At 33.0% G+C, this 15903-nt stretch overlaps 1 protein-coding gene across 5 annotated transcripts in view; it reads left to right on the top strand.

The window, feature by feature from the left end:
• Window positions 1-15903, top strand: part of Arhgef12 (Rho guanine nucleotide exchange factor 12) — a 149006-nt gene that overhangs the window by 79838 nt on the left and 53265 nt on the right. For 4 of the 5 annotated variants that reach the window (XM_076846263.2, XM_076846262.2, XM_076846261.2 and 1 more), the window contains 6 exons: window positions 8107-8205; window positions 8971-9020; window positions 11178-11235; window positions 13238-13416; window positions 14675-14752; window positions 14947-15066. In XM_076846263.2, coding sequence (XP_076702378.1) covers window positions 8107-8205; window positions 8971-9020; window positions 11178-11235; window positions 13238-13416; window positions 14675-14752; window positions 14947-15066 — 584 coding nt within the window. The remainder of the gene's footprint in view (window positions 1-8106; window positions 8206-8970; window positions 9021-11177; window positions 11236-13237; window positions 13417-14674; window positions 14753-14946; window positions 15067-15903) is intronic. The other variant, XM_076846264.2, reaches the window with a different exon arrangement.

Below are 15903 nucleotides of genomic sequence, written 5' to 3'. Positions count from 1 at the left end.
TTATAGTCATCTTTTACTTCTCATTGTTTTTCAACTATTTGCCAGCCACCTTGTTTTATACCATCTCAGTGTTTTTTATCCCTCACTCTGATTCTATCTCCACTGCCTTGTTTAGTTTTGCATGCCATGAGACTTTTAAATAGGTTCATAACTTTGTTTAACTTCAGTTTCATATTTATTCACTTCCTTCTATATTCTGCCTTGACTCATGAGATTAATATTATTAAAATAAGTATTTGTTCATTTATTTGTTAATAAAGTACAAATAGTTATTAAGATATGTAATAATTTATTTCTAAATTATTATTACTTAATCTACTAGTATTCACCTAAAGGTACCAGACGCTCTTCCAAATTTTGCATTCTCCAACTATATCTTGATATTATACCTTTGCTCAGTTCATATACTGTTGTCTTGAATGATTGGTTTATGTCCTGTAATTTAGAATCCCATCCATCCTTTAAGACTCAGTTCAAATACTGATACATAATTATAGTTAAATAGGAGGAATAAGTTTAACAGGTCTATTGCTCCTTGTGATTAGTGACAATATGTTATATTCTTGAAAAATGCCGAGAGAGTGGATGTGGAGTGTTCTTACAGAAAATGATAACTATATGATTTAATACATTTGCTAATTAGTTAAATATTTACAAACTGTAGGATAGTTAAATCTAAAATTTTTGTAATACACTATAAATACATACAATTTTATCTGTCAATTAAAAAATACTGTCTTTTCACAGGGCTTTTCCAAGGCTGCTCGGCTAATTTTGTTGTTTCTGAATGTAACATCCAGCTTTGTGTCTGGTTATTTGCATCTATATTTATCTTTGCACCCTCTATGGTACCTGGCTCTTTGGAGAGGTACCTTTTTCTCAATTTTATTGTTTCAAACCCATTACCCTATTTCCTTTTTAAAAAAATTTTATATATTCTAATTTGTTAGACATGACAGAAGAATGCATTTCAATTCATAATATAGATATAGAGCACAATTTTTCATTACTCTGGTTGTAAACAAAGTAGAGTCATACCACTTGTGTCTTTATACATGTACTTAGGATAATGATGTCCGTCTCATTTCACCGTCTTTCTTACCCCTATCCCCCTCCCTTCCCCTCCTTCCCTTTGCCCTATGTAAAGTTCCTCCATTTCTCCCATGTTCCCCCCACCACTCCCATTATGGATCAGCATCCACATATCAGAGAAAACATTTGGCTTTTGGGTTTTTGGAATTGGCTTACTTCACTTAGCATCATGTTCTCCAACTCCATCCATTTACCTGAAAATGCCATGATTTTATTCTCTTTTAATGCTGAGTAATGTTCCAGTGGATATATATACCACAGTTTCTTTATCTATTGAAGAGCAGCTAGATTGGTTCCACAATTTAGCTATTGTGAATTGTACTGTGGAGAGGTACTTTCTTAAGTGTGTTTCAAGTGAATGATTGCTGAATTTGAAATCAAGTATTTTAGTATACAGAAGTGATAGAATAACATCTTGGCCCTTCTTAATTGGCTCTTTCTTCCCTTCTGAAAAACTATAAAGTAGACGTACAAGTAACTTAGAAAAGAGACTTATAATTGGGTGTGGTGGTACATGCCTGTAATCCCAGTGACTCCAGAGGCTGAGACCAGAGAATCACAAGTTTAAGACTAACCTCACACTTTAGTGAGACTCTTGTCTCAGGTTTAAAAAGGGCTGCGGATGTAGCTCAGCGGTAGAGTGCACCGAGGTTCATTTCCCAGTACCCCCCCCCAAAAAAAAAAGAAAAGAAAAGCAACTTGTTTCTGATAGTGGTCTAAAAGAATGAAATCAGTATACTTGGAACTTGAGGCTCCTCTTTCTGGCAGCATTGTGCATTTAGAATGCAGAGGCTTCTTAATCAAAGGATTATCTGAGGACTTACTCATAAAACATGTATGTCTGGCAGCAGTTTAAAAATGAGCTGTTTTTATTAGGTTGCACATGGTTTTCTTCACACCCTTCCCTGAAGCTAATTCTTCAGAAGTGAGACTTAAAGAAGTTTGGTCATGTAATAAAAGAAAAGGCGAAGAAAAACTAAAAATGTGTGCTAAGTCGAAAGTAGCATAGGAGATTTAGCATGTTGCCTTACATATTTAACATTTCATTTTCATTAATTTACTATCTGGCACTATAGCTCTGACCTTTTTAAAAAATATAGTGAAATATGACAATACCGTCTCTCTCTCTCTCTCTCTCTCTCTCTTTTATTTTATTTTATTTATTTTTTTGGCGGTGCTGGGGATTGAACCAAGGATCTTGTGCATGTGAGGCGAGCACTCTACTGACAAGCACTCTACATGCCCAGCCCCTCAAATTTTTCAGAATACATATTTATCACTTTTTCTTCTTCACTCCAAAGCATTACAAAGATTTACTTTTTTTTCACCTTCAAAATATTATTATTGAAAATTACCTATTGAGCAACAAATAGTCTTTTTGTGTTGGTTTCATATGCCACGTTATTTATAACAAAAAAGTCCTTTGTTATGAAAGGGGAATAAAAGTTAGGAAGAAATAATTTATGTAAATTTGGCAGAATATTTTTATTTCACTGAGAATAAGCATGATATCAGTTTATTGGCTTCCAGGGGGAAATATCAAGACAGGAAATTAAAAAAAATTAAGTAGAGGGGTTAGTTTGGGTAGATTGGGGATCAAATTGTTTTTGTTGGAATTTTGCCAGACCAGAAATTAATTAGTGTATTTACAGAATTATTTATTTACTTTGCATGGTCTTTAGGACTCTGATTTTCTTATTTAAAAATAATTGGGTATGATTTATTTCAAATTTCTTTTATGTAAAATAAATTCAAATTTATTTAGTAATGCTTTATTGAACACCTATTATATGCCAGGCGCTGTGCTAAAGAATAGGAAAACAAATAATAGGAATCTATACTTGCTTTCTACACATTCATAGGCTAGTACAAAAGAAAGCTTTGCAATACCTTTTGATGAATGCATTTAGAGATACACTTACTCACCAATACCACATATATACTTAAAAAATAGATATCTGTGAACAATCTTCATGTGACACCAAGAACCATGGGGGTGAAAAAATATTACTCTGATAAGAGTTTCAAGGAAGTTGAAGCCTTTTTACTGTCTTCTTCTTAAACACACTCTGTCTCTATATATAAAGTGCTGGGATACAGCTTACATCCAAGTGTTTGTGTGATTTTGTAAAACTCATTCAGAGGTAAACATATTTGTATGATAGTTAGATTGATAAACTTTATCATAGTGAGGGATTTATTTAGCAACAAAACAAAACCATGGCCTTCAACCAGAAAAAGTAAAATTGATGAATGTTAGTTTGGGGATTTTTTAATTAATGAAATTCAAAATGTCTGTTTTGGTGTTAGATTCCACCTTTTTCTTACTCTTCTTTTTATAACATATAGGGCCTCTTGTCTGTACCATAATTTGATTCTTAGTTAGATATTCATTGTTTGTTTCCCGACTAAAAATTTAAGTTCTTTGAGAGCAAAGACTTCTAGTAGTTTTCTGTTATCTTTACAGCACCTGCAGATTGCAGTGTTAACTAACTAGTAGATGAATACTCAAATTTGCTAAAACAAAAGTAGGTTTTTTGGTCAAGGACTTTGCTATGATATAATAATTTAGTCAGTGTTGATGATTTCATTCTTACAGAAGGTGGAATTTCCCCTTAAGTGGGTCAGAATAGCTTCTGTTTTACAAGTAGATCATGTATCTCTAGAACAAAGAAAAAAATTTGATTTGATTGTGAGTGGGAGGTAACATCATAGAAGCGAGCATTTGAGATTGGATTTCTGAATTATGACTTAGTTTTCACTTTATTATGATCATAAATCTAAATTTATGCAGATGTCACAGATTAGCAGGGCAATAGGGTATTATTATAATAATTATTAGTAATAATAATAATAATTAATTTGAATTCATAGATTCTGAACTGATTACATGTTTAAAATGTAAAGTGCATTCTTTTTGTGGAGTTCTAGAAATTTTTATGTGTTGAAGTACATTAGAGTCTCAGATTAGCAAGTAGACTTAGAAGAACAAAAGTGAATCATATTTTGGGGATGGAGAGAAGAGAAAGATGAATAGATGTGTGCTTAGCTTTTTTCCCTTTTACTCTTTATTCCTTGTACCTCATTATCTCCTTGATATAGAATTAAGAGAGAAGTTTATCAGGCTGGAACTATTATGAATTAGAAAAAGCAAATTTACAGTATTATGTAAATAATGTATGCAGTAGTCCTAATATATTAACCCGTAGCAGCCTCTTAGGACCCTAGACATATTTGTAAAAGTAATTATGATTTTTTTTTCTTTTTAATCACTTCCCCCTCTGGGCTTCTACTCATCTCTAGACTCCTACTTTTCTGAATTTCATTAGCAATTTAAAAAAAATTTCTTCTGTGCCAGAATACATGCCAATTTCTGAACTAAAATAGTGAACAAGATATAGCACTCTGCACTTTTAAAGCATATAATAATGAGGGAATAAAACCAAATACCATCAATGTTCATTGATGGTGACATGATGTGATAGGACTAAATAGAGGTGCAGGGGGAGTTTACAAGAGGATATTTAGGTAAAGTTTTTTGGTTTGTTTTTTTCCTGGCAGTACTAGGGATTGAATCCAGGGCCCTGTGCATGCTAGATAAATGCCTTGCTACTGAGCTACATCTTCAGCCCTAGGAGAAGCTTTTAAGAGGATACGATTTGTTTCTTGACTTTTTGCTGTCCTTCATCTTCTAGAGCTGACTATAAAAGAAGCCTTGCTCTTGAAAATTTCCCTTCTCTCTTTCTTCCCCATCCAAAACATGAATGAGGATTGATTGTCCTGAGAATCATTTGCATTAATGATTAGAGTATATTAATATAAAAGTATTCATATTTGGTTTTTAATGGTGACATGGATAGATGGGTAATACATTTTTGTTTTTTGAACTGGTAGCTTTCTCACTGAGCTAAATCCCCAGCCCTTTTTATTTTGAGTTAGGGTCTCCCTTAGTTGCTTAGGGCCTTACTAGGTTGCTGTGACTGGCCTTGAACTTGTGACCTTCCTGTCTCAGCCTCCTGAGCCTTTGGGATTATAGGAGTACCCACTGCACTCAGCTAGATGGTTAATATATTTCCGAGCAGCAAACTCGAAGGGCAATGTCCCTAATCATAACAATATAAGAGCTAACAATTTTGAACCCTTTTGGTTTGTGAGGCATTGAGCTAAATACTTTATATATGTTATATTAACTTTATATAGTTTATACCCTTCTGATTTGTGGTTTTTCTGATTACTTGAAGGAGGCCATTGAACAGATGAAAGAGTTTGAATTCTTATAGTCTATTTCTCTTCACCCTCATTACAATTTACTGTTTTGTGGTAGTGGTGAATTTGTGAAAACAAATACTGCTTAGTACTTAGTAATCTCTAGAGTGATGGTTAACAAGTTGTTTAATGTTGAAAACCAGTTTTATTGAAATAAGAATGACTAATTTTAAGTGTGAGGTTTGAATAGTTTTGACAAATGAATATACTCATGCCATACCTTAATTAAGATATAGAACATTTCCATCACCCCAGAAATTTCCTTTGTTTCTCTTTGTAGTCATTCTCACTCCTCTCCTTGGCAATCACTATTCTGCTTTTTTGTTTCTGTACTTTAGGTTTTCCTCTTTGCATTTAAATCATATAATGTGTACCCTCTTTTGTATTTGGCTTGTTTTGATTAGTATATAATGTTTTTGTGATTCATCCATGTTTGTTGTATATGTGGGTAGGTTTTTTTTTTTTCCTTGTGAGGTAATTTTTTAGTATGGTCAGACCCACAATATGTTTATCCATTTATCTGTTGATGGACATTTGAATCTTTTTGTGAATATGAATTTTCATTACTTGGGAATGAAATTGCTTGCTGGTTCATATGTAAATTATGTTTAACTTTATGCAAAAATTTTAAACTGTTTTCCCAAGGGTTTGTACACTCCCACCAACAATGTTGTGAGAGTTCCAGCGGCTCCATATCCTTACTAACACTTGTTATCATCAGTCCTTTTATTTTTAGCCATTCTGGTTAGTAGAAAATAATTTCGTTGTGGTTTTAATTTGCATTTTCCTGATGATGGCAGATGTTAAAGCACTTTTGCATTGTGCTTTTTTGGCTTTTGGCATATCTTTCTTTGTGATATGCTTATTTAAATATTTTGCTCCTTTTAAAATTTGTCTTCCATTGTTGAACTGTAGAGTTGCTTTTTAAGATATAATCTGGATACAGGCTCTTTGTCAGATATTTGTACTATATTGTGAATATTTTTCTCCCAGTCTGTGACTTGGCTTTTCATTTTTGTATCAGTGTGCTTTTAGAGAGCAAATGTTTTTCAGTTTTGAGACCAGTTTACCAGGTATTTCTTTTACAGTTGGTTCCCTTTTTCTACTAAGAGATCTATGCCTATCCTTGAATCTTGAAGGTTCTATGTTTTCTTCTGGAAAGTTTTAGCTTTTATGTTTAGGTTCATGGTCTGGTTTTGTTTTTGTTTTTCTTGATGCTGGGGATCAAATCCAGGGACTTGCACATGCTAGGTAAGGTCTTGCCACTGAGCTACATGCCCAGTCCTCATGATCTGTTTTAAATTAGTCTTTGTGTGGGATATGAGTTTAAGGTTCATGTTTTCTATATGGGGATCCTGTTATTACTAGTCTTTTGTATTTCATAGGCTCACATACTCATAGTACATCATTATCAGCAAGCATATACAATGGTAAGAATATATTATTAATATATTAAACCTATCCTTTGTACATCAGATTTTTTTAAAAGATTGTGGTTCTCGGTATAAAAATCTTTATTTAAAAGAAGTGTTTGCTTTTCTAATCATCTTTTTCTTTGTTATTTTATATGGGGTGTGTGTGTGTGTGTGTGTGTGTGTGTGTGTGTGTGTATTTTTCCTGTAAAACTGAAAATATACAGTCTGTCTAGTGCAGAGTTTAGGAACTTCAGATTTGATCCTTTATAAAAACAAGTAATCAGGGTTCTAGTCTGAAATGTTCCTCTTTCTTTGGTTGGGCCCTTTTTTTCTCTCACCTTGCCCAGACAGTTTTAAATAGAAGGGAACAAATTGTCCTGTAGGAATCAGGTGAGTATATGAAAAACATGAAAGGATAGGTTGGGCCCATAGGTTCGTTTTCTTTTCTGTTCTGTTTTGTGTGTGTGTGTGTGTGTGTGTGTGTGTGTGTGTGTGTGTGGTGCTGGAGATTGAAACCCAAGGCCTTGTGCATGCTAGGAAAGTGCTGTTTTACTAGGCTGTATCCTCAGCCCTCTTTTCTGCTTTTTTTCTCCTCTTTTATTTATTTGTTTATCACAGTATGGGATATTGAACCCAGGGACACTTTGCTACTGAGTTATTATATCCCCAGCGCTTTTTAAATATTTTAATTTGAGACAGGGTCTTGCTAAGTTGCTGGAGCTGGCGTTGCACTTGTGATCCTCCGGCCTTATCTTCCCAAATATTTGGGATCACTGGTGTGTGCTACAGTGCCCGGCTTTCTTTTTATTTTTTCTATGAGCCAGAGTTTTTCTTCCTTGAACTCTTTCCTTCTTCAGGTATTCTGTAAGCATCCCCTTTCTTTGTTTCTATTTTCCTGAGTATATTTTATTGAGGTTAAGATTGAATTTCTCTGGAATTAGACACTCCTGGCCTCATGTGCTATAGTCTTCAATTTTCTTAGGTGAAACACCAATTAGAGTACAGTGGTGTAGGATTTTATATTACAAATAATTAGCATATATGTGGGTGGAATTTCCTTTTAATTGTCCCATCTCTAATACTTTCTTTTCCAGTTTATCATCACTGTTTTTAATCCTGGAACAATTCTACTTTACTTCTCTAATGAGAAGACAATATTTGTGACTCTTGTGATATTATTGTTTTATTTATGGGTTGGTGTTTTTATAATATGTGAGTTTCATGAGCTTTGTACATTTCTTTAGATAGAAAACAGTTCATTACTAATATGTAATCATTACCTTTTTCTCCCTATTTTCTCTCTCTCTCTCTTTACTCTGTGGATCTTGTATAGGTCTTGTTCAGCGTTGTGTAATCATCCAGAAAGATGACAATGGATTTGGGCTGACAGTCAGTGGAGACAATCCAGTCTTCGTACAGTCTGTGAAAGAAGGCAAGGCATTTTTAAACACAGTTCTATTATTTGGAAGCAAACAGTAAGAATATAAAAGTTTAAATAGTATCTGTTGCCCATAATAGAATAATTGCAGGGATTGCAGGCCATGAAGACTGTTGTACTAGATTTATCTATAGTGTTAAGGAACGAATTAACCATAGTTGAATTTCTTTATACTTCATAGAAAGAAAACAGTTCTTAGTTTTAGAAATCATGTTACTCCTTGATCATGACACTTTATGTGTCATCACTTTTAGAAGTTTGTAGAATTCATTTCTTCATAACACTAGTGATATTTTTCTAAGGATAAAGAGACGGTAATGGGCTCAAAACTATCAATTCTTTTTCCCAAATGATAATGATATCACCTTTTGCTATTACCATATATTGAATACTTCCTTTATGTGGAGGGATGTAATTCGAGGTAGGGTTTTTTTTTTTTTTTTGGTGGGGGGGGGGCGGGGGTGAGTGCTGGGGATCAAACCCAGGGCCTTGTGCATGCGAGGCAGGCACTCTACCAACAGAGCTGTATCTCCAGTCCATTGAGGTGGTTATTTTTTGTCCCCATTTTTTAGGTGATACTGAGGCTTAGAGTAAAAAAAACAAAATAAGTCTGAGTCACAGAAATAGTGAGTGGCAGTGGCAGGATTTGAATAAGTACATCTGACTTTAAGCCTGTGTTTTTAACTGCTTTGCTACACTTCCTCTTTTATCAGTGAATATAAATGAATCAATATATTATGTAATTAATTTTTTATACAGATGGAGCAGCCATGCGGGCTGGAGTACAGACAGGTGATCGAATCATCAAGGTAAGGAAAAGACTATTACAGCACTCATGGTAAGATTATAAAACAACATGTATTAGCTATATAGTTTTTTCCACTAGGATTTTTATAAAAAGAAGCACATTATATGTAGATCCATTAACTGTAAAACCCTATTTCATTTCTTTTAAATTAATGTTACCTTTTACTGAATGGCATAATGAAAGACTTGAATAAGTAGGCATGTATATTCTTAAGTAGGAGAATAACTCCCTATGTTATATAGATCATTCTGTCCAGATTAATTGTAAGCAAGAAAGTCTTGTCAAATATATAGAGTGCTGGGAATTTAACTCAATGGTGGAGTGCTTGCTTACCATGCAGAAGACCCTGGGTTCAATCCTTAGCAAGCACCACACACACAAAAAAAATAATAAATAAATTATATACACACACTCGTGTGTGTGTGTGTATAAAACTTATGTGTGTTATATATATATAGCTTATATGCATAAAATTGTGGCAGTGTATTACTTGTCAAACTGATTGTTCTTACAGATGAGCTTTACAAAGTTTTAGGATTAGCTAAAGAGAAATGGAGCTTATAGCTCAGTGGTAGAGTGCTTGCCTAGGGTATACAGGTTCTGGGTTCTCCCCAGCACCATTTAAAAAAAAAAAAAAATAGCTAAAGAAAAAGTGTGTTCTATAAATGAGAGAAAGAAAGAATTGATTAATTTTGAGTATGTTATTCTAGTCTAGAAGTAGACTTGGTATAGATGTAGACCAGTAGAACACAGTGTAGAATTCAAAAACAGGTCTTGAATTCTGACCAGCAGAAATAGAATAGATTTGTGAGTAATTACACTTGAAACAATTGACTTGTTTACCTAAAATCAAATTATTTTACAAGAAAAGACTCCATGAACATATTTTACAAAAATAATTTGGGAAAAATCTTGAATGTGTTATACAATATGATATCCTTATTTAAAAGCACTTTTAAATTACTAAGAAAATAATAATTCTAATAGAAAAATAGGCAAAGAATTTCATAAAGTAATTGGAATAAATAACATATTAATTAGGATATTTTCAACTTAAGTGATTTAGTTAATTTGAAATTAAAGTGATAAGTGAAAAATATATTTGGTTGTAAGGAAATTTACAAGATTGTTAATCTATAGTTGGCATAGTTTGGGCATGATAAATGGCTGCTCTCATAAGCTTGAGTATAAATTAGGTAAAATTTGTTTGAATAGAAACTTAGTTGAATACTTATTTTAAAAAAGCCTTTAAGAAAGTATCTAAATGCTGACTAACAATTTTGCTTTTAAGAACTTACCTGAAGAGATAAATTTGCAAACATGAAGTGATATGTGCACAGAAAAATTGGTTTTGCCTGTATCACACCAAAAACTTGTGAACAATCTAAATTGTGCATAAACTGAGGGTTGGAGAAACTACATTTTTAGTTGCAGCCTTTAGAAAGAATAGATTAGGTCTACCTGAATCTTTATTGAAAGATATATGTAGTGCAATGGAAAAAAGGAAGTTATAATATGTATGTATGTGTGCAGTTCATATAGTGTTGTATGCTAGAAGAGTGTCTCAAAGATTAGATATCATAGTTAAATGTGACATATCTGGGGTGCTTTTGTATTCGAACTTTAACATTACCTCAGAGAAAGAAATTAATGTTAAATCCATGTTTGATATTTTTACCTTTATTTATTTAGTTTAGTGGAGGCTTTGTATGACTTTTTTTTTAACATATAACCTGTCTGAAAATTAATTTTCATGGTAAATATTAGGTCATATTTAACTAAAAGTAAATTGTGTGTCATTATGGAAACATTACTTTTTAATCATGTTTTGATTTATTATAACTTTGAAAAATCAGTGAACTGATAATTAAAAGCAGAGACTTTTTTTTCCTAATTACAGTAGTTCTTCACTGTGAAGGATTTTTAAATCTGTTTCATGGCATATTTTGTCATTTGTCATGATGAGTAAGTTGTAATTTAAATAGAGGACTGATATTGTGTTCAAGTTCATTTTGTTGCTGAATACACTTTATAGACTAGTGATAAAAGCACATTTTGAACCAAATTTATACATATTTTGATGTAACTTATAATTAGAGTATGTACCCATTGTCTCAATAGGATGTATCTGGCATACACTATTTTCATTTTCTTATAGGTGAATGGAACTCTGGTGACTCATTCAAACCATTTGGAGGTGGTGAAACTAATCAAATGTAAGTGAATGTTATTTTCAATTTTAATTGTTTTTTAAAACCCTTAGAATGAGGATCAGTAAACATTTTCTATAATAGGGCAAATAGCAAATATTTTAGGCTTTTCGAGCCATGTAGTTTATTTACTGTTAGACTCTGTCATTGTAGCACAAAAGCAGCCATAGAACATATGTAAATGAATGGATGTGGCTGTTTCAGTTAAATTTTATTTATCAAAACAGTTTGTGGGCCAGATTTAGCCCCTTGGTTGGAATTTTCCAATTCCTGCATTGAAGGAAGGACTAAGGTAAAAACTTATAACTTACTAATAATTATCTTCTGTCAACTCCATGTATATGGTTGATTATATTGTTGTAGTTTTTTTTTTTTTTAAAGAGAGAGAATTTTTTTTTAATATTTATTTTTTAGTCTTCGGTGAGCACAGCATCTTTATTTTTATGTGGTTCTGAGGATGAACCCAGTGCCCCGCACATGCCAGGCGAGCGCGATACTGCTTGAGCCACATCCCCAGCCCTATCCTTGTAGTTCTTGATAATATTGAATACATATATTTGAAAGACAAATTGTTATGCATGCATCCCCTGAGATAGAGGAGGTTGAAAAATCAGACACAATGGCCTGGTGAACTGAATGGAACTTTAGAAATCATGTAGCACATTTACTTGCCCTCAGGGAAGTAAATGATTATATAACCCATAATAGTGGCTTCACAAAGTTTAGGGTTAAGAATTGGTGATCTTCAGGTTCAGGTGTGTAGCGCCCCTGCATTTATTTCTTCATAGTGAAATTTGGGTTCAAGTCAATGAGAGTTTGCAACTAACTAGCTCTAAGTACTTCAGGGTCAAAGTGATAGTACTTCTCCACCTGGTAGTGAGACATGGGTAGGCCAGACCCCATTGCTTGTAGGGCCCATTTTCCTATCTGCAAAGGGAGGAGATAGAGTTCAGTTACCCCTCTGAGCTTTGCTTGCAAGTGATAGTAGTACATATTTGGGAATCTCAGAAGTGAGTGAAGTTTGGGCTCCATACTTTTTTATATTTCCCTTGCTTCAGTTTTACTTTCTTGTTACCATTTGACTACACCTGCTTTCCAAGTAAGGTGATAGATGACGTTCTTGACAGAGCAATAAGACCAAAAAATGTTAACAAGTATTTATACTTTCCTTACCTGCAACATAGCATTTGTGACTATTTAGTTAACAAAAATAGTTTTTAGAACCTTATACATGATGAAATAATTGATAATGAGTTTATTGGGAGGATTAAATTGGGAAGCAAGTGTGAAATACATTTAAAAGTTGTATTGAAGAACTTGATTAAAAGGTTTTATCATTAAAAAACCAGTTTATCTAGAAAGTCATTTATTTGGAACATTTCATTTCTTTTTGATGCTAGGTAAATAATGTTGAGTCTTTGTGTTATAATTTTTCTGTCTATATTTTTTCCTTCTCATGTGTCTAGTGAATTTTTCTGTCTATTCTTCCAACTTTTTTCAGTTACAACTCTCTGCTTGTTGTGTTTTTCCCTGTTTTTTTGGGGATATTATTTGGTCATATTCATTTTGTAAAGTTATTTTGAAATTGTGCCATTGCATTCTAAAATGTCAATTAAATCCTGCCTAATTAGTGTCATCTTCAAATATGATTATTTTAAACATTTACATTTAGGAAATTAGTTGAAATTATCTATTAGTAGATGGTTGATGTTACTCATTTCTAAATTGGGAAAGTATATTCTTGGGATTGTAAATTTTGTTTTCTTTTAATTAGTCTGATCTTATGAGTAATTTCTTATAGAAAAGTATATTTTTTTTTCAATTTTTAGGGCAGTCATTAAAGAGATTGTATTATTTTTCTGTGGAGACATGATTAGTGGATGATGGGACTTTCTCACATAACTGGAGTTTTAGAACTGTCAAAGATTAAGTAGTGAAATGCTATATAAAGTTTCTTGACGATGTTATTTTCCTTCCCCTTCTCTTTCTCCCATCTCTACACCCCAAGCTGGTTCCTATGTAGCTCTCACTGTTCAGGGACGCCCTCCTGGGTCGCCCCAGATTCCACTTGCTGACTCTGAAGTAGAACCATCAGTCATTGGACATATGTCTCCCATCATGACATCCCCTCACTCACCTGGAGCATCTGGGAATATGGAGCGAATCACTAGTCCTGTGCTCATGGGGGTAAGAGTAGGAAAATTTCTTAGTAAAGTCTCAATTGTGCAAAGATTTCTTTATTTGATATTAAGAGTTTTGAGGTATTGAACTGATTGACAGATTTAAGTTCAAGATTCTAGAAAATAATTTCCTAATATGAAATTGTGTAGTAATGTGGAAGATTGCAGAATATTGTTCATGGCAAATTTAATTCAAATAATAAACACCTACTGTATACAAAATAATGTGTCACCCCCCAAAAATATAATTAAGATATTCTCTGTTCCAGGTCTTTAGTCATCTTCTAATGTATAATTTAAGAAGACAGAAGCTTTTTGTTTGTTAATTGTTGTCTCCCTGAACCTGAAATATTACTTGACATATAATAGGTGTTTAATAATAAACCTTCATTGAGATTGAATCAAGAATATACAAGCAATCATAATACAAAAGCAGAATGTATGTAGGGTGAGGGTAAAAATATTACATTCTATGAGAGTTCAAAGGAAGAAGAAAGTACATCCAGTTGTGATAAGGAAAGCTTTCATAGAAGGGTTTTATTTGAATTGAACTTTGTAAAACAGGTAACATTTAAGTGGTGGTAATAGGAAAGTAACCCATGTAAAGGAAGTAGGATAAACAGATATAAAGAGCCAAGAAAGCACCAAATATTTCAGGAAGCACTCAGGACTTTTGTTTGGTTGATACCTGTTCAAATAAATGGTAGAAGATGAGCTTGAAAAAAGTAAATTGCCTTTGTATGTTTCACAATTATCAGACTGATTAACACATGTAATTGGATAAGCAGTAAGATTCCATTCAACATTCTTTTGAGCAAGTGAGTAACATGATTGTAACAGGATTATAGGAAGATTAAATTGGTAAAATATTAAAGAGTTGTGAAACAAGGAGGAATTAGGGAATTGTCTTCATATTTCAGGCAGGAAGTACTGGGAATTTGAGCCATACAATGATAATAACAATCCAAAGGAAGGAAGTATAAGATACTGTTTATGTAATGAAGGCAATTTCAGTTTTCCAACTAATATTAGTAATGTTCTTGTAAGTTCTCTTCAGTAAAAATGAAATGGAAGGGCAGAAATGTCCCTGTAATTTTTTATCCATAAGAATTGATCTAAGTACCCATCTTCATAACTGTAGGAATGAAGAAAATCCTAAAAGTACTGATAGTTAGAACTGAGGCAGAACATTTTCTATATTGTTTTCTCTGTTTTAGCTTCACTCTCCACATGTTGGTTTTTTTGTTCATTTTCTCTTTTTCCAGGAAGAAAATAATGTGGTTCATAACCAGAAAGTAGAAATTCTAAGAAAAATGTTGCAGAAAGAACAGGAACGGCTACAGGTAACTAAAGTAGAAATGGGGGCTGTTTACAGGCCAGTAAAAATGTGAGTGGGCATAGTTGAGTTGGTGTTTATCATAATCACAGTCCCGTAGAATTGTAAGCAGTTCCATCAACTATTTTATTGATTAATAATGAACTTTTTCTATATTTTCATGGCATAATTAATCCTCAAAATATTTTTATAACTTTTCAGTTATTGCAGGAAGATTACAACCGAACACCTGCCCAAAGATTGCTAAAAGAGATCCAAGAAGCCAAGAAACACATTCCTCAGCTGCAAGAGCAGTTATCCAAAGCCACAGGCTCTGCTCAGGTAGCATCACTATGAAAAATGCTACCCAACTTTTTGTAGGAAAATTTTCTTCTGGGAATGTGTCAGAAAATGTTGCAGTTGCCTTTTTAAAGTGGTTTTTCGAACACAGGACGAGATGTCCTATGTAGAATATTACAAAAGTAATGATTAGCAAAAATAAATAAGGGCTTCTGATTGTTTGCTTGCTCATATCATGTTTCTTTGTTCCATAATTTTAAAAGAACCTAGTGCTTTTGCTTTGATGTAATAAACTACAAAAATGTATTTAGATAAATATATTTGCATTTTTGTGGTTCATTTTGCCATCTTGAAACAGAATGGCAGTAAATATGTTTTTAAACAGGGACATAAGATTTTGCACAGTGACAGACATTGTACTAAATATACATGCAAGCATTCTCTAATTTGCACAACATCCCTTTGAGGTGAGATACTATTGTTTTCTTCCATTTTACGTATGTAGTTTAAAAATCTTAGATAAGCAACTTTCTGAACTAGTACAGTTCAGAAATGACAGAATTGGGATTCAAACCCAGTCTGAGGATTTCAAAACACATTTATACTCTTAGTGACTATATTTTTATTTTAATTTAAAAATAGATTTACATAGAATTTGCTATATAGGTATGTTATGCAGATAATGGTCTCATTAGAAAAAATAGCTCAGCATTTTTATGTCAACCAGATGTATTTTGTAATGTTCATATGTAGGATATATAAAGCTTCTTATATTTTATCTGAAAGAAAAATGGGGCAAATTTTGCTTTAGCCATTTAAAATGTGAAAAAGCTGATGATCTATCACTTCTTGAATTAGGCTGAAGTGAAAAACACATAG

This window comes from Callospermophilus lateralis, chromosome 2 (assembly GCF_048772815.1).
Source record: "Callospermophilus lateralis isolate mCalLat2 chromosome 2, mCalLat2.hap1, whole genome shotgun sequence".
Classification (NCBI taxonomy): domain Eukaryota; kingdom Metazoa; phylum Chordata; class Mammalia; order Rodentia; family Sciuridae; genus Callospermophilus; species Callospermophilus lateralis.
The sequence above is the reverse complement of the archived record's forward strand: the minus strand, read 5'-3'. Positions and strand labels throughout refer to the sequence as shown.